The sequence below is a fragment of the Fusarium falciforme genome, chromosome 10 (assembly GCF_026873545.1).
Source record: "Fusarium falciforme chromosome 10, complete sequence".
Lineage (NCBI taxonomy): Eukaryota > Fungi > Ascomycota > Sordariomycetes > Hypocreales > Nectriaceae > Fusarium > Fusarium falciforme.
This window is the reverse complement of record NC_070553.1, coordinates 2,164,291-2,182,481: the sequence shown is the minus strand read 5'-3', so window position 1 is coordinate 2,182,481 and position 18,191 is coordinate 2,164,291. Positions and strand designations below refer to the sequence as shown.

The 18,191-nt window shown below is 54.2% G+C and overlaps 4 protein-coding genes across 4 annotated transcripts; all 4 read right to left on the bottom strand.

Annotated features, from left to right (window-relative positions):
* Window positions 1-1,752: 1,752 nt before the first annotated feature.
* Window positions 1,753-2,910, bottom strand: NCS54_01257700 (Hypothetical protein; the record flags this gene model as incomplete). The annotated part of the gene is made up of 1 exon (XM_053157805.1): window positions 1,753-2,910. The coding sequence occupies one exon, from the start codon at window positions 2,908-2,910 to the stop codon at window positions 1,753-1,755; it is 1,158 nt and encodes a 385-aa protein (XP_053013780.1).
* Window positions 2,911-5,260: 2,350 nt separating this feature from the next.
* Window positions 5,261-7,078, bottom strand: NCS54_01257600 (Hypothetical protein; the record flags this gene model as incomplete). The annotated part of the gene is made up of 1 exon (XM_053157804.1): window positions 5,261-7,078. One exon carries the CDS (start codon window positions 7,076-7,078, stop codon window positions 5,261-5,263), a length of 1,818 nt encoding a protein of 605 aa, XP_053013779.1.
* A 6,755-nt stretch (window positions 7,079-13,833) lies between these two features.
* Window positions 13,834-14,751, bottom strand: NCS54_01257500 (Hypothetical protein; the record flags this gene model as incomplete). The annotated part of the gene is made up of 1 exon (XM_053157803.1): window positions 13,834-14,751. One exon carries the CDS (start codon window positions 14,749-14,751, stop codon window positions 13,834-13,836), a length of 918 nt encoding a protein of 305 aa, XP_053013778.1.
* A 473-nt stretch (window positions 14,752-15,224) lies between these two features.
* On the bottom strand, window positions 15,225-17,184 carry NCS54_01257400 (MFS domain-containing protein; the record flags this gene model as incomplete). Its single annotated transcript, XM_053157802.1, has 8 exons — window positions 15,225-15,370; window positions 15,419-15,620; window positions 15,674-16,396; window positions 16,449-16,578; window positions 16,630-16,854; window positions 16,908-16,957; window positions 17,009-17,035; window positions 17,095-17,184. 8 exons carry the CDS (start codon window positions 17,182-17,184, stop codon window positions 15,225-15,227), a joined length of 1,593 nt encoding a protein of 530 aa, XP_053013777.1.
* Window positions 17,185-18,191: the final 1,007 nt, after the last annotated feature.

Sequence of the window (18,191 nt, the reverse complement as noted above, 5' to 3'; positions counted from 1 at the left end):
CGGCGAGGGAGGGAGACGCTAGTCGCAACGAGAACGCAGGAGGGAAAAGGAGCGCCGAAAAGGAGAATAAAATGATGGTCGAGGCGGAAAACAAAGTGCGAGAAGGTGAGAAGGAAAGGGAAGGAGGAGAAATGACGAGAGGCGATGGGAGAGGGTGGTTGGTGGTTGGTTGGTGGGATCTGGATGTGGAGGAGAAGCAGAAGAAGCCCGGACGAGGAGGAGGAGGCTCGGGCCTTGGCCCACGCGATGTCGCCACACCTCACAGATAGGAAAGTCCTTGGAACAGGCAGGGGCCTGGACACACGACACTGATGGTTGGTTGGACGGAAGGAAGGTGAATAAAAGTAGAAGGGCTTTGATTGATAAAAGACAAGTACGTAGACCAAGTTGTAAGAGATAAAATAAACCTTTGTTGTGCCTGTTGTTGTGCCTGTCAGCAACACTCGTTCGTCCCGGCCGCTGACCGGGCCCTTGCTGATGCTGACGCCGGTGGTGACGATTCCAGTGGATAGCGGATGCGTCCAGTGGCTTTCTTGGTGAGGTGGGCTTCCGGCGAAAATGGACCCGCAGTCCCTCTGGAGGGGTTCTGACGGAACCGGCGGGAAGCGGGCGGGTGGTACTCGCATCATGTTAGCGTCAGGCTGCATCTGGGTGCATAAATCTTAACGCTTCATGTGGGGATGTAGGTATTCCTCTACGTGCGCCCGAAATGTCCGGATCGCCCCCAAGGCTGAGCAGGACGATCAAGTGGCTGGACGGGGACCGCTCGGTCAAGGATTGGCCAAGCGACCCCTTCCTTCGATTGAGAGACGGGATCCTGGAAGGGGAAGGGCAATTCAAAAAGCCTGGATGAGGCAGGGCGTGACATGAAACAAAAACCCGTGACGTCGTCATTCACGACATCAACCACCAACACCAACACCAACAAAAACCTCTAATATTGTCTCCCCCTTTACAGTATTTCCCCCTTGCAATATTAAACTCGCTCTGCATCCTGCAACATCATCCATCCCCTTACACACCACAGCACAGCTAACAAATAAACAACTGGATGTCGTCCCTCTCGGCCCGGCGGCTACGCGCTCCAGCTGAGGCGCCCCAGGTTTCATCTTTTCCAGCTAGCGCCGCATAACTATTTTCAGCTTCTTCTGGCGGCGATACGCGCTTCACTTTGCATGATGATGGGGTTTTGTTGCACATCTCAATTAGAGCCCGCTGAGACAAAGCCGTAATCTTCAAAGTAAACAGGTGAGACATGAGAACTTTGTCGGAGCAACAAGGGACCGCAGTCGTGTCAGGGATGGGATTGATGCGTGCGTCCTGCATGTTGGTCGCAGGGAGAGAACCCCGTAACACAATGAATTTATTGGAGCCAGACATGATATTCAAGGGGTTTGTTGGGTCCGGGTCTTGCTAAAATAAGTCATCTACAAGCAACTACATGCGGCCGAGGGTCCGGATGAGTTGTCAACATCACCAACTCTCACCAAGACATAAACACAACATAATATAAATCACTGGATCAAGTTCACTTGCAAATACAACTAATGCCTAACGCCTTTATTCATTTACTGCATTGCCTATCTCATATGCTAACAATCTCAAGACATGAATGATGATGACCTCTGTATCCGTAAAGCAAGCCGTCCGTGACCCATTTCTTACAATCATACACAACATGATGCTTCCTCGTCGTGCGCAACAAAAAAAAAAAAAAAAAGCCCAAATTAACCCTCTTTAACATCCCTTCACTTAGTCGACCTCCTCCTGTCGGCTGCGTCGGTATCCACGCTCCGCCCTGCGGGCACGGCGCTCCTCCCTAGCCCTCTCCCGCTCCAGCTCCCGGAGCTCAGGCATGGGGTGGTGGTAGCTCTTGGTGCCGAGGTCGCTACCCGAGTCGCCAGTCGTTCGGGTCACCTGCGATCCATCCAACAGACTCTCGGTAGCCTGGCTCTCGGCGCGGGTGTAGCTCTCGGCTCGCTGGTAGTTGTAGTCTCGGCGCGCAGCTCGGCCAGCCTCACGGAGACGTCGGGCCTCAGCCCGCATGCGCTCCTGCTCACGATCGGCACGGCGGTCAGCGACGGAGTAGACCTTGCGGATACCACCGCTGGGCTTCGTAGGTGTCGTTGTAGGGGTCGTCTGGCGGTCAGAGAGAAGAGTTGTAGAGACGTTGGATTCGGTAGGGTTCGTAGATCCATCCCACTGCGAGCCTTCGCTCTCCTTGTTCAAGCCGCCCACGCGAGCAGCCTTCTCGTGTCGGTAGTTTCGAAGTTCCTTCTTGGCGGAGCGCTCAGCATCCTCATCCTCAACACCATCCTCGCCAACAAAGCGATGCTTGGGCTTCTTGCCCTTCTTGACGCGCTCGCGGTCTCGCTTCTCCTGCTTGCGGCGTCGCTTCTCACGCGAATAAATGTCACTCGCTCCCGCCGTGATGCCGCTCAGTCCCGTGGTCTCAGTAATGACAGTCTGACCATCATCATTGTGATCATTGTGGCCATCGTCATCTGCCACGTCCTTGTACACACTGCCGCCGCCCAGGTTTGTCGGTCGTGTTGCGTTGGAGAGAATTGTGCCGTTGGGGCCGGTTCGGCGAAGAACAGTCGACTTGTAGTCATCCCAGTCTGTTTCTCTGAAGTGGAAGCCGCCATTCTTGGCCCAGAAGAAGAACCAGATACCACCAGCGACGAAGGCGACACCGATGAGTGCAAAGAGAAAGAAGAAACCGGCGTTGCTGATATCGTGGGGGTCAAAAGAGCCCGACTCAGGGTCGACTGTAGGCTTGTGTCTATCGTTCTTGTCGTCATCCTTGTTGTCATCGCGGGCGAGAAGCACCTTCGAAGCCTCGAGGAGGTGGCCCGAGACGGTGGATATGGCCTCGGCCGCGCGGATGCGGATGGGAGCGGGCGCCATGATGATTGTTGCTGATGGAATGTGAAGGTCTCGGTCGAAGACAAATGTGTGTTCGGGCTGGGCTTAAGGTCGCTGGAGCCCCAGCCGAGCTCAAAAGTGATGCGATATGCCCAGGTGCAGCTGTCGTAATGCTTGACCCGAACGGAATTGTTGAGTCGATAGTGGCTGTCGTTGTGTGTCGTGGTGTGGTTTGGATGAGAGTGTGGTTCTGGAAAGAAATGGAGTGAAAAGAAAGAGTGACGCGCAAGTCAAGGTGCGAGAGCTTGTGCTTGGTTAACCCAGAAACGAGGCCCGAAAAGCCCGTGGCTGGGGTGTGCCCAAAGAGGTGGCTGGCGAGTCAGCGTTTAACTCACCTCAACAGTCTTGAAAAACTTCAAAAATGCACAGTTTAAGCTTGAAAACCAGCAGAAATGGCCCGATGCACAAAAAGAAAGATTTGAATATTGGTTCTTCTCTTGCATCCGCTCTGTGGTCGTCGAAATGTCTCTTGATCAGCCATCTCGAGCTCTAGAAAATGACGTCGAAGTAAATAATCCGCTCACTGACCCGGCAACCACGAACTGCGCTCCTCCCCGAGCAATCCAGTCCAATCAATGCAGTCCACGACTTCTAGGCCCCACTTCAGCCCGGAATGGGCCCACACCACCTGCCAAAGATAGGTTTTACTGAAGCCACCCCAGTTTCTATGCCCGCACTCCCTCCGAAGCTCCCATCCCCGGAGACCCGAGACGAGACCCCGGCCCAACCCACGGATCAAAGATGCTGTATCGGCATCGAAACATGTGTCACTCACGAGACAAGCCTCATGTTGTCCGGCTGTGCATTCATCAATGTGCCCAATATTGCCCCATTGTTTAGTGTTGGCCCTGTTCATGCTTCAGGAACATGAGACTTCCCCTGTCCTGTCCAGCCCCTAATGCAATGCCCCAAGAGACCTGTCAATACCGCCATCATGGCGGCATGGAGTCTGAACCATGGGGCTGGGAACGCTATATCGGTAACTTTCTTACAAACCTGTTGACAAAAGGTGACCCAGCAGATCAATGCTATAACCTAATCACTCTCATGCATTGTAAGAAGAGTGCATTGATCAACAACAATTATCAGATCGCTAGTGTGTCAAGTGCGTAAGACTTGTGTATCTGAGACAAGGAGTAACGAAACATATAACTTTCATGCTAACATCAAACATTCCTAACCCCGTGAATCTATGACGGCCACCCACGCTTGAGAAAATCACATTCCTTTCCAGTCGCCTCCATCCTGTCCATGCAAACTAATGCTGATGTCCTTTACCCAAGCCCATGCCCCCTTTTAGTCCCTTATCCGTAATTCATAACCTTTGTACCCCAAACCGAGAACCAGACGTAGGAAGGGGAACTGGTCTGGGCAGACGCTGTCGTTCACCTCCTCAACAAGTCAGATTCCCAAGTGATTCGAACAACAGAAGAGAGAAGCGAAATGTAGGTCATGCCAGTCGTAACAAATGATTATTCTCTGCAGGGCAGCAGATGAAGGCGCGAACCTCCTTTGCCCGTACAATCTATCGTTCTGGTGACGCGGATGGAATAGGCGGTCCAGCCAAGTCAACTTCCTCCTCTTGCGCCATGCTCAACAATGCGATACACTTAGCCGCACCCGGTACCATGGCTCACATAGCTTCCCCCAGGGATGCATGCAAGTCCGGTTGCAATAAATCAAAGAAATAACCCGGCGAGCCTGCAAACTTCCAAACTCACCCCAGTCCAATCCAGGGGACAGGGGACCATCTTTGATGAACTAGGTAGCCCCAAACCTTCCGCCAAATAAACGTGTCGGTAAAGCTCCAGCCAATTGACAATCTTCCGTCCCCATGGATAGGACATCCTTGTATCCTTCAATACACGAACCAAACTTAGACACCCCTTTGAGTGTACGTGATTTCCAAGACAGGATGGCCTTCAATAAGCGCTGTTGGTATATGCGAACTGAGGCGAAGGAGGCCGAGGCCTAGAAACATGCCAACGTTCCATGTCCTTCCACCATCACCGCTTTTGGGTATCAACTTTTCCTGCCATGAGGCCAATGAGTGGGCTTCAACCCACAAACAAAACCATAGGGATACAGGCTCAATAAAGAATTCCATGCTCAAATGAGAAACCAAAGAGCTGCACAGCACACCATGTCCGCCAGAGGCCCATCGCAGAGGCGGCCAAGATTAAAGGCGGACACTGCCGGTTGCTGTGACAGTCCAGGCACAAGGAAAAATAGAGATGAGAAAAACAAAAATAGAAATAGATCAAAAACAAAATCCAAAACAGTGCACGCTGATATCATCAACCGTATCATCTCTCATAAGCACAAATAATCATCAGTAAATGTAGTCGTCGTGGGCAAATGTCGGGTCGTAGGGAGCATGGCTTGGGGCGTAGTTGCGGTGCGAGTCTGACTGACTGGGAGCGCGAGCCCTGTAAGGCAGAGCCTTCTGTTCCGGCCGGGCCCTGACATCCTCGATCTGGTAGATAGTGCTAGCCCGGTCACTACCGACACGAGAACCGCCACTTCGGCTGGTAAAGGTGATCTCGCCTCCGTCAGCGCACTGGATCTCGGCACCCGGCACTCGTACGACGGCTGAGCCTGAGACTTTGATGGTGAGGTTGTCGGTGTCGCTGGATGAAGACCGAGTGAGACCAGTCGTGTTGCTTCGCTTGTACTCGCTCTCGTCACGGCTATCACTGCTTCTGCTCCGCGTCGAACGGCTGCTGCCACCAGTAAGGCGAGGGTTGCTAGCCTTGCGTAGGGTCTCGGCAGTCAGAGGCATAGCTGGGCCACCGTTGATGTCGTCCTGGTACCGCAAGGCGTCCATGTACTTGTCCTCCTCAAGGCTCACGCCTCCACCGCCCAGGGCACGGTCAGGACCGGGTCCATAGAAAGACTCTCTGCGACGCCGAGCAGGCATGATGTCAACACCAGGCTGCTCGTAGGCGACAGAGGGACGTCGAGTACGGGTCAAGGCTTGGCTGCGATGGTTGTAGTTGGGCTCAGGAGACATGTCTTGGAACAGATCGGCGTTGCTTGCAAGATCCTCGTCATCGAAACCTCGCTGATCAGCAAACCCAACACGGCTACGAGTGGTAGTCGGAGGCCGCGAGGGAGTTCGGGGCTTCGGCCGAGACAACATTTGCTGAGGAGGCGGTCGGAACGGAGTTGTTGGCGGCAATGCGGACTTGGGCCGCGGGATGGCAGCAGGGGGCGGCATAGCCCTGCGATCCTCCTCATTTTGCTGTTGCTGATGCTTCTTGGATCGAGAGGCACGTCTCATGAGGCGAGGGTCGGCCTCCTCTTCGGGCTCATCCTGAGGATATCCAAAGGCAGACGGTGGTGGTGGCTGCCGGAAACCAATGGATGAAGCAGGTCGCTCAAAGCGACCCCTGAGATGTGCACTTGCAGCCTGCGAAGGCATGTCGAAGAACCCAGGGCCACCATGCTGAGAACCAGGCGAGGGTGGCACGCCGACTACAGAAGGAGACGGTGCTCCGGGATAGACAGGCGGTGGTGGGAAAGAGCCTGTAGGGAAGGACGGCTGAGAGTGCTGAGCATGATGCCAGCTGGCGTGGGCAATCGGAGGAGTGCCGGCCTGGCCAGGATAGTAGCTGTTGGGACGGGTCTGGGCGCGGGGGCGGCCTGTGACGGCAGGCTGCTGGATGCCGTAACACGAAGGATCTTCGACATGGCCTCGACGGTATTGCTGAACGACAGGCTCAGTCCGGGACTGAGTAAGAGATGTGGGACGTTGCTTCCTGGCAGGCTTGGGCTCGCGTTCCTTGGCTGGTTTGGCATCGGCGCGGACTTTTCGTTGCTGTTGCACGGCTGCTTCCTTCTGCTTCCGCTCCTTGCGACGTTGTTCCTTGTTGCGTTCCTCACGGTCAGGGTTTCGGCGTGAGCGTTCCTCTCGGCGAGGGTAATCCTCCGAGTCGGTTAAACCATCGCTTGGCGACGAGTCGGATCTCCGGTTGGAGTACCGCTTGTCACCGCGGGATTTGCCAGTGTTGGGACGCTCCTTGTAGGAGGAGCTGACAGGAGCCTCCGAGACGGCATAGCGACGGGTTGACTCAATACCCTCAACGTGAGAGCTACCAGAATCCTCCTCTGCGTCCTCGACATAACAGACGTGATGCTTCGACGACATTGTGGAGTTGGAGCACGGGGTGGCGCGATCAGAGTTTGGTCGCCCTGTGGAAGCGTTTGATCAAAGAGGGGGGTCGTCAGTCTCCAGGAATGGCCGCACTAGGGCGGGACGGGACGGCGAGTCTATGCAATCGCAGATGCGGGTGGTGAGAGTGTCGACAGCGGCGACGATATATGCAATCGCGTACGCGGTGCTTTAACGTCCCCTTCTGTTGAGTCGAGCGGCAGACATAGGAGAGTTGCCGGGTTCGTAGCAGATGAGAGCAGCGCAGGCTGGACGAGTTGCGGGTAAAATATTGCTGCAGCTGAGAGGAGGGTTGAAGAAGGCGGTGACGATTGTGGCATAGACTAGGGCGTGATGATGGAGACACTAGTGACGATGCCGATAGATGAAGCTGGAGATGGTCAAGATAATAAGCGATGCTCGACTTGAAGCGAGAGCAAGACGATTGAGACGAGGAAGAAGAAGGATGTTTAAAAGACAAGGTATCGAATTGTCATGGGGGAAGGGAAGAAGAAGGAGGGGAGGAGGGGAAGAGTCGATGGGCATGGGACGGATGGGATGGTCTGTTTTTAATAAAAGTGGTGGTAATTTCAGGGCAGAGGGGGGTGTGGGAGGGCGTGAGCAATCCTGCCCACCCATCCAATGCCTGCGCTAAGGACTATCCACAACTTACCTATCCACTGTCGTGGTGCAGTCTGGTGCAGTGGAATGGCCCAGCGGTACCGGTAGAGCACCCAGAGCCCGCTAACATCCACTGTGGCCTTTGAGGCCCTGTCTGCCACGCACGTTGAGTCCAGCTCAGCAACTTCAGGTTGTCTATGACTAACATCACCCAGAATGGTCTCGAGCCACGCCTCAGTCGTCTGCTCCTCCAGACGTCCATGCCAGACTGAGAGAACAACAGGGAGAGTGAGAGAGAAAATTTGCGTGTGTGTGCGCGCGTGTTTCGTCAACACAGACACAGCAAGTGCGAGTGAGATGGGGGAAGAGGCAGGGGTGTGGGTTCAGGCTGTGGGCGTGTGAGTGCGAGAATGGGCAAGTGCGACCCAGCAGCACCGCAACGCTGCAACACAGCACAGGAAGCAAGGGGGAAGGAAGGAAGGGAGGGGTGCACCTAACTCACGGGACGATCAGTCAAGCGACTTCAACGCTGGAGCCAGCACAGCACTGCACGGTCTGCCTGCACCTCCATGCCGCAACCACGTCAAGTCGACGAGGGCAATGACGGATACACTGACACAAAAACAGAAACACACACAGAGAGACGCAGAGATCTTATCTCTTACTCGCTCATGACAGCCGTGATGCTCCGTTCCAGGCTGCCTCGATTCATCAGCGGGCATTGGGACCAGCGAGGTCAGAGCCAGTGGAGGAACTCCCTCCAGTTCGCACTTCATCCATCCAGCAACGAACGACACCTGACCTGTCAGCGCCAGCACCTATAGCAACTGCGCAACACGACGTCTCTCCTTATCGTCCATCCTAGACACCAGCCACGGGCATTGGTCCTCGCCAGCCGCTGTTGTATTCGTCAGCAGCAGCAGTCGTCAATAACAACAACTTATGGGACAGGGGAGTCTCGAGAAACAAACGATTGTCTCTCGCTACGGCCCGCCTCGGCAAACCGTCGTACTCGCGTTCTTATTCCCGCTTCTTCACTTCGCTCAACCCATCGCTATAGGAGTCGTTTCTACTGTCAATATTCTTGGTTCTAATTCCTCCTCAGCCTCCCGAATTCTCTGCTCCCGCAACGACTCAGTCGTGATGACAAGAATCATGCCAGAAATAAAGAGGTGGGGTGCATAGCGGCAGCTTAGAGGGGTGTTTGGACAGGGGCCTGCAGCTCCCTCTGGATCTCTGCGTTGGCTGTCTCTCAAGGGAATGGATTATGGATCCCATCCCGCCCAAAAGCACCAACAAGCAGTGAGCTGGACGATGGAGCTGCCGCCGAGACTCATGACATCGTTGGATTCAAGCTGGGGTGTGCCTGGTTGAGTCAATGGCCAGACCAGCCCTCGGTCGCTCACGCCGTTTCACTCGCTGGCGTTCCTGGATGAAGCCTCCATTCATCCCGTTTCGACCTATCCGCAGATTTCTCTACAGATATGGACCATGTTCAACACAAGTCCGGGCTGACCCCCTCTCGCATCCCGAATCCCAGGGGATAGCCGAAGTCCACCTCGGACAATTGGCGTCTAGACGACCCACGGGCTGCATTCATGACCATGGAGCTGCCCAGCGACAGGTGAAACCGTCAAAATGGGCAAAATGGTGAGCGAGCGGCCATCAAGCGGCACGGAGGAAGTGAGGCGGTTAAGCTGGCTTGCTGACGATGGCTTAGCGGCTAGAGGCCCCGGATCCCAGATCCCAGAGACCCAGTGCTTGCTGTCAGGCTACCCACGAAACCGCGCCGCCGAGAATGGATCTGATCTGTCGACGCAACCCCAGATAGTGTCCCGAAGGCCCGCAGCTGGACGCGTTTGATAGGTTTCCCGGTCGCGCCTCGAGCTTTGTTGAGAGCCTTCCAAGCGGGTCAGGGTGTTGTCTGACAGGGAAGTCCTCACAAGGCCTGGCGCCGGTTGCAAGCACGCAGGCCCAACTGTGGAGCTGGCTTCCGGCCGCCTCATCCAACGATTCTTTCGAATTTTCCCTCGCCTTTCCCCTCTCACGGATTTTTCTGCGCTGGTCCAGCAAGTTCTGTCCTTCCAGTCACGCCAGGCCAGGTCATTCGTCCTGCCTGCCAGAAGCCTCCACCACACACGCCCTGGTGAGGCTGTTGCACGCCCTGCTCTTCCACTTGGAAGGCTGACGTTGTGCCTCACTCTCACAGTCATGAGCTTGCAAAAACACGGCACACAGGGAAATGTGAACGACCAGTTCTGAAGAAATGCACATTTCGGGCCCTTGCCCTAATCTATACACCAACTCTGTGTATGCCGTGCTCTTCTTACACCAACGGCCATCCTAGTCGGAACGTTGGAGGAAGCACGGGAAGAAGCTTCGCTTCAGACAGGGTTCTTTGAGACAAGGAGCCATTAGCCGGGTCGCCCCCGCGACCTTGACGATACCGGCTATCTCGAATCGATACCACACAAGCTTCTAACAACCAAGAGGTACAGCTATTGAAGCAAGTTCAGGTGCTGTGCTTGAGGATGAGCTTGTCCGGCGCACATTCTATGCCGGCCTCAAAATGGACGAACTCCTCCCTCTACACAGAAGTCAGGACACTGCGACGAGCCCTCGTGGCAGGGATGCTGTCGCCGTGCACAGCAGCCAGACAAGCCTCTCTGCTATTCTAAGCTTGCCATCGCGTGGCACCAAAGCTTAATGTGGTAGCACAAGGCCCATGGAGCGGGATGACTCTGGCAAAGCCTGGAGAGACTCTTTGATACCCATGGACCGTTGGGTACATACATGGCCGTTAAGGCGCCGATACCAAAAGCTTGAGCGATCGAGAGGGGCGTGTTCCCGCAGACGATTGGAGGGTCCAAGGAGTTGTCCGTTGTCGCCCCTCCTGTGCCGGGTTCTGGCGTCTCCATTGATCTACACCTCCACTGAGTGCCGTGCTTAGGCCGCTTCCGGGCTTCACCTTTGTGCCTAACTGGGCTGCCCTTTGCCAAAGTTGGTTCCAGTCCCTGGGCTCAGGTATCAACAAGGAACCTCATCGACGTCAACCGGAAACCACAGAGAACTGAAACGCGGGGTGCACATGGAATACAGCAAGCCCGTCACACGATGAACCTGGTTGTGGCATGCTATCGGGTTATCCTGAGTCTGGGGTTAAATCCACAACTTGACAGCCACGGTCGAGATTATGTGAGGAATAGCTTTGACTCATAGGACAACGAGAGGTGTCGCGACGACATCTCGCCACGCCCCCTATCTCAGTCCAAGATTCGTCTCCTCCTCGAGGGACTGCAAGAAGTCCCTCGTGTTTCCTCATACCCTCGCCATCGTCTCAAGATTGCAAGAGGCCAGCTTCGAACCGACCCAGCTCATTCCACGAGTCTCTTCGCCGCCAGCTCCTCATGCACGCTCCTGCTGCCCAAAACCCAACGCCCCTACTCGGCTAGGCGTGTAACCCCAACCTCAGTGCTCATAGGCCCAAGCCTACCATTCGGGCTCGGGCCTTACCCCTCTGCCCAGCCCGGCCTTTGACCCCCGTTTTCCGCAATACCTCTCGGGCGGCCGCATGATTCTACTCCGCCGGGTATAGGCGATTCGGGGAGGGTCCCGTACGATGGAGGCCCTGCTCGCAGCCATCGACACGGCATGGACTCGTGTCCAGCTTCGCGACCAGTCCGGCTCAGGATGGACGGTTTCAGCTCCGTGTCCGGAAGTGACTCATCTCCACCATCCTCCGGTCCGATATTCTCTACTGGCCGCTACTCGTCCGGAGGCTGCCCTCCGTCTCCTCCGCCCAAGCATCGGAGGTCAGCTTTTAGCCGTATCAGTCTGAGGGGCTCCTCATCACTCAAGTTGGGTTGGCAGAGTCGAGCTGTCACTTTCATTCTTCTCTCCAAGTCGATCACGCGGGCCTCGGCATAAACACTCTTGAAACAATGCCTATGTGGACTACTTGAGATTATCAAGCAAACAGACTTGTTGGACATCTTACTTACCTGCCGAGGCAATGGTTTGTGCGTACCGGCGAGAGCATCAGTCAAGGCCCGCAGTACGAAGCATCGACCAAGTGACATGCCGAGTTTCCATCGACAAAACACGCTGCAGGTTCTTACTCGATCTATATCTGTCCAATGGAACCATGGCCTCGAATTCTAGCCCACCCACTCCTCTTTGCCCTACACCCTCCCCAAGGTGAGCATCTTGAAGGGCTTTGGCCACCTTCATCTTGCACGTCTGGACACCCACTCACTGTTCTGTTCACTGTGTCGGCCTTCAATTTTTCCCAGCGAGATGGACGTTTCGGTAAGCTCAGGGTTCTTGATTGGCCTTTACTCTGCGTCCGGACGGCCCGTTGTCACGCGCTGTACTTCCCAAGATCTCCAGAGCTATTACAGTCTCCTGCTGTGTCCCCTCACTCTGCCTATCCATCTCCAGCAGGCACAGGATCGAGTGGATGGGTGGAAGTCGTCAACGGACTCAAGGGTGGTGTCTAGCTGAAGCTGACGGGAATATCCCTGCCCGCGGTCTCTCGGATGGCTTGCTTTGGCGTTCAGATTGTGGGGGGATAGGCTCGACGTGCATCCAAGGCATTGACGCATCTACAGGGTGTTGGGCAACATGAGTGCCACACACATCTGGGCAAGTCACGACAGGACGGTTCTCGTCCTTTCTGGCAATCGCCGAAACATGTCGATTTGGATGCGGCTCTTGCGAACCAGCTCTCGCGGCTTACATGGACGACATGGGAATAACAAAATCCACAGAGCATTTTGATCTGACAGCAAGTCAGTGAATGAATGTCCTTCAAAGGGTTGACGCGTCCATGGACAAAGCCCGTCCCCCCTCGGAACGACGGACCAGGCTAGACCGGAGCTACTGTACCCAGAGCTACTAGTCGCGGGATGACAAGCATACCTGCCCTGCGACCATCGTGGACATGGACAGACGGACTGGGCCGATGCTCCAGGCCTCTAATTCCTGGGGCCTTGGGCTTCCAGCTTTCAGTTGACTTTGCGCAGCGAGTGACCGTTCCAAGGCAAATAGTTCAGCTTTGTTTGTTACATGCTGCTGCGCGCAATCGCACGTTGCATAACACCACCCAGAGATGTGGCCACCTCCTTTCGATGGCTACCACCCACCCAATTTCTCTTGGAACCCAGCATCTCTCCGTCCATGCTCAACCTGGCAGCCTCTCAGAGAAGCATCACTGACATCGTGTGTCCGGATTCAACCGTGAGAGCTGATGTCGATTGCACAAGGTGTCGGGACCAGTCCAAACCCCTCTTCTCCTCCACCATCTTCACTCACCGCTCTTTCAAGTTGCCCCTCCACCTCCGTCTAGATGCCTCTGTTCTCCTCCCGAAGAGCCTCAAGTCCCGAAAGTTTCCATCCGCCACCAAAGCCTTTGCCAGCAGGCCATTTCATGCGAGATAAGATTGCGTAGAAGCGGATGGAAGTCGGGGAGGCAAATACGCCGTCTCGCGTGGATGACTTGCTTTGAGCCAAGTTCAGGGACCAGCAAGTTTAGTAAGATGCCTGTCACTGCACAGGTGCCTTGTCCTCGGCTGGAAGATGATCAGCATCGTAGGCTCCTTTGTGTCCCTCTTCTCTTATCGATGTGCCAGTTGTATCTCGTGTCTCCTGACAGATGCGCAGACAACATCTGCCGACATCAATGGCCCAATCGTCCTCCCGAGCTTCATGCTGTGTCTTGATGTGATCGATCCCCCATTTACAAAAGCACCACGACACTAGGTGACTTGTTTCATTGACACTCTGGTTGCACTTGTACGTATTGTGGCTGGCTTGGTACGAAGACTTGTTTCCAAAGATCGTGACGGTGCTTGATGTTCCCAAGTCCGTCAATTTGCAGACTGGTGCCGACTTATCCCGCACGTACTCCCAATATCAACGCATGGGCGACATGCTGCTTGATATTGCGTGCCTCGGACAGAGACCAGCTATGCGAGCCGAGTCTCAGGCCATGCATCACCCTGCGTAGTACCCAGGTTCATATCCTCTTATCCATCCATGCTATCCAATGACGGAGGCCTTGCTTGAGTTGAGAGCATCGGCTACCCAGCTGTGCTCAGAGATCCCGTCCGAGAGCCTTCCTCGTCTATCCCTCAAACCACAATGTCCAGGTCTGATACGACAGGCCGGTGATCAGATACACGAACATCGTCATCAAAGAAATTGGCCAGGACACCAAAAGTCTTGACATGGGCTGTTCGAGGCTCCTGAATGAAGAGAAAGTCGATGCGTGCCTCCTCCCAGCCTTCTCCAGAGCCGTCGTACTTGCCGAAACTCGTGTAAGTGACCTGGTTCCCGTAGTGAGCGCTCTTGGGTAGTAAATGAGAGATATCAGACATGCCCGAGTCAGGTGCTGTCATGATCTTGTACCCGCCGTCATTGGGGGAGCTGTTAAAGTCTCCCCCGACGAGGACGGCCGACGGAGAGCCCGCACCTCCGGAGCCCCACTCCCGGGCGAACTTGATGAGGAGCTTGGCGCTATTCTCTCGGGCCTTGACGCCGATATGGTCGAAATGGGTGCTCATGACGATGACGCGCGTCCCCGTGTTGCGGTGCAAGAACTCGCCCATGGTGACGATGCGGTTCAGTACAGCGTCCCAGCCGCGCGACGGCTCAAAAGGCGTCTTGCTCAGCCAGCGTACCTCGGAGCGCTCGCTGCTCCAGTTGTCGCTGCGGTAGAAGATGGGTGAGAACTCGCCGTCATGCTCTCCAGAGCCGCGGCCACGGCCAATGTGCGACCAGCCAGCGCCGAGACGTGACTGGATATCCTTGACCTGCGGGTACAGGCATTCCTGCAGGCAGATGAATGGGCTCTCATGGCCAGCAGTGATGAAGGATAGCTGGTTGACCAGCTTGGGGCAGCGGACGTCCCAGGGCTTCTCATGGGGCTCAAAGTTGGTCGTCGCATAGCGGACGTTGAAGGTGACGATGCGGAGGGGCATCCGTTCGCGGGTAGATGAGATGTCCATTCTCAACAATGCGCCCGAGGGGATGTCGCCGACTCTGGTCATGGTGGAGGGGTTGAGGTGTTGTCTGTACGAGGTGGCTTGGCTTATTAAGATGGGATCGTCAGCAAGGCGGAGAAGGCTGCGTCTGCTGAGGGGTTAGGTAAGTGGGACAATAAGAGGTTCAGGATGAGTGTAGCAGGTAGAGATGCTTGGATGTTGTTATGAAGTGATGAGGCGCGAAGGCGTTGGTCGTCCAATGAGGTCATCACGTGGCTCGAGAGTGTAATGCTGAGATAGGAATAGGGCATTTCCCCGGATTTGACCAGGGTAATCATCCATTCATCATAAGGAGGAGGCTGGGGTTTCATGAGACTCGGATAAGATTAGGTAAACTCGATCAGGTAAACTCATGTTTTGGAGTTGTTTCAAATGCAGTCTTGACCAGACCATCCATATAGTTACAACCGAGGTCTAGCCATCAAAATGTGGCAACAAGATTGAATCCATTAGTTGCAGTCCTTGATATCGCCAATTAACTAGACCTTGTCAACATGTTCAAACTTAGAGTCAGCATCCCCCTTGGCAACTCTCTCTGCCTCGAGCCGAGCAACGCGGCTGGGAATAAAAGGAGCCCTAACGTTAGATTGCGAAAACAGTTCATCCATATCCTCCAAAGCAAGTCCTGTAGGAGTCGTTAGCTGGATCATCGTGTAAACGGGTCGTAACTCACCTTTGGTCTCTGGCACGAAAAACCAGGCAAAGACAACCATGGTGAAACAGAACGACCCGTAGACAAAGTACGTGCCGAATCCACCACGTCCGAGAGTTGCAAACATGCTCGGAGTGCTCTTGGCGACGACAAAGTTGAAGAGCCACTGACTGGCCGTGGCCATGCCCATCTGGAGGGCACGCATGCGCGCAGCAGGGATCTCCTACACGCCAGTTAGTCTCTGAGATAGATTACACTTTTTTATAACCAAATTACAGAGCAATACGTCCAGACGACGGGGCCCCACCCGAATTGGTACACGGCGGCGAAGATATAGATGGCCACAATGGCCACATAGCCAGCAGCGCCAACAGGAGAGTCAGGTTGAGGAGGATCGAAGCGGACATAGAACCCAATATAAAATAGGGCTAAGCCTTGTACAACTCCAGTCCACAGAAGGCTCTTTCTCCTGCCCAGGGTGTCGGTGACGAAAAAGATGAAGATGGCGCAAGACACCATCTTGACAATGCCATAGACACCTGTGGCAAAGAGACCAGTGGTAGAGGAAGACAAGCCAACACTCTTGAATATGACGACGCTGTAGTAAGTTAAGGCATTAGTACCTGTGAGGTTACTCCACATCATGAGAGTGATGCAGAGGAACGTTCTTCGACGGTAGGACTTGACGGTGAAGGCCTCCTTGACCAGGGTGAGCCCGGAGCTGTTGGCGGCCAAGGACCGCTCCTCCTCAAGCTGGAGAGAAATGTTCTCCATCTCTTCTCGCACGTATGCATGGTCCTCTGGCAGACCTCGTAGCTTGGCGAGCACGGTGAGTGCCTTGGTAGGGTTGCTCTGGGCGAGGAACCGGGGCGACTCGTTGGCAAACATCATTCCCACGAAGAGAATGACAGCAGGAAGGGCTTGAAGAGCAAGTGGAATTATGTATTGAGCATGCCCTTTGACGTGGAGAACGCAGCCATAGTTGATCCAGAACGCAAGCTATTGAGTTGTTAGTTGGCCTCCGACGGCACCGTTACGGGCGACAACTTACCGTCAGACCAGTAACGATGGAGAGCTGGTAGCAGCCTGTGAGAAGGCCTCGGATACCTCGTGGAGCATTTTCGGAGACGTAAAGGGGATTAACAGTAGAGGCGATACCGACAGCGATGCCAGTGATGAATCTGTCTCTTGTCAACTCACATGCCCAAGCTATGAGGAAAACTGTTTCCTACCTTCCGACGTACATAGCCGCCAAGTGACCGCTAGCAGCGGCTTGCATGGCAACACCGATAAAGACGAAGACGGATGCGGTCATGAGAGACAGTCGTCGGCCGATATAGTTGGCCAGCCACATAGAGATGAGACAGCCAAGGAAGGACCCAGCTTGGATAGTCGAAACAATGTTGGATGACAGATTTGCGAGGACAGCCGCGGGTTTATCTGTGAGTCCATACTGCCTTTTCAGCTGTTAGCTTGCTCTGAGATAGCACGCTGGAGCGTGGTCTCTTACTCCTTGAAGGTGTCCATGGCGAGGACGCCGCCCATGACACCCATGTCCATCTTGGGCCATGTCAGTATCGTTATCTTCACACTCTAAGATTGGATTCTTACACCAAAGAGGAGTGCACCACCGCATGCCTGAGAGGATCGTTAGCACATCACTGCCACATACTCCGAACAGCTGTAGGTAAACTCACTATCAGACTGACCACAACCGTCCTAAGGTTGTAAATCTCAGGAGGGTCCGTTTTGATGGCGTCATTGCGAACAAATTTCTGCATAAACATGATATCGATGGGAGATGAACGATGAAATAGATAGGCTTCTGCTGATTGAGGTGCATCTTTGGAAGAGATACATGTTGTTTAATACCGTTTCTTGACGACCCCATCGCGAGTCAGTCTCCGAGTGTCTGCTAGCGACGGTAATAGACGGAGCCTCCTCGTCAGTCGAGCCACCCCCGCAGAAACTTTAGCTAGAGCTATCCATGAGATGGCAAGATGCATCGCTTGAGACCCCCGCCTTTCTCCACATATTGGATATCGTCGAGTCTGGGGAAATGGGGCTAGCCTAGTCAGCTTGTGGGCCAGCCCGCCTGGGGCTTCGGCTGTAGACGGGGGAAACATGATCAAGGCACACAGATTGCGGAGATGAAGAGAATGGGGAGACAGTGTGCTTTTTCCACTAATCACGAGGTTGAAATATAGTCTAGGCAGTTGGAAATGTGGTTTGGGTTATTGGAGCTTGTGGGTAGGGGATCTATTACCGTCTGGAACCAGGGAGACGAGACTCCATTTCACACGTCAAAGCTTCCCACCAAAGGCCAGTTGGGGGATAGAGAATCTTGGCTATTGGGGGTTCGACCACGAATACTATGCCAAGCATGAAGTATCAGTATTGGCCAAGTGTTTCGGTGAGAAGGGAGTTAGGATAACCTCGGTCTTCGAGCGAGCAGGGACGTGATGGTTCCAAGCCAATGACATGACACCAGGAACCGAGCTGCCTTTGTCGGTATCACCAGAATTACAAAGCATTAGATGACATTATCAAAGGCAAGTCTTGCTGGTGTTTGAACGTATAGATGATACCGCCTGCGGCACTTATCTTACTTGTGGTAGTCATATAAGAATACCTAATTCTGGTACCTTCATAACCATGGAGATATTGAGTAAATCCTTTGCTAATTAAAACTATTATAGAATAATTATGATCTTAGAAAATAAAGAAACAATGTAAAATTCAGCAGGAGTTTTATCAAGTCCCTTCTGACTGGGATGTACCCTTATGCTGAGAC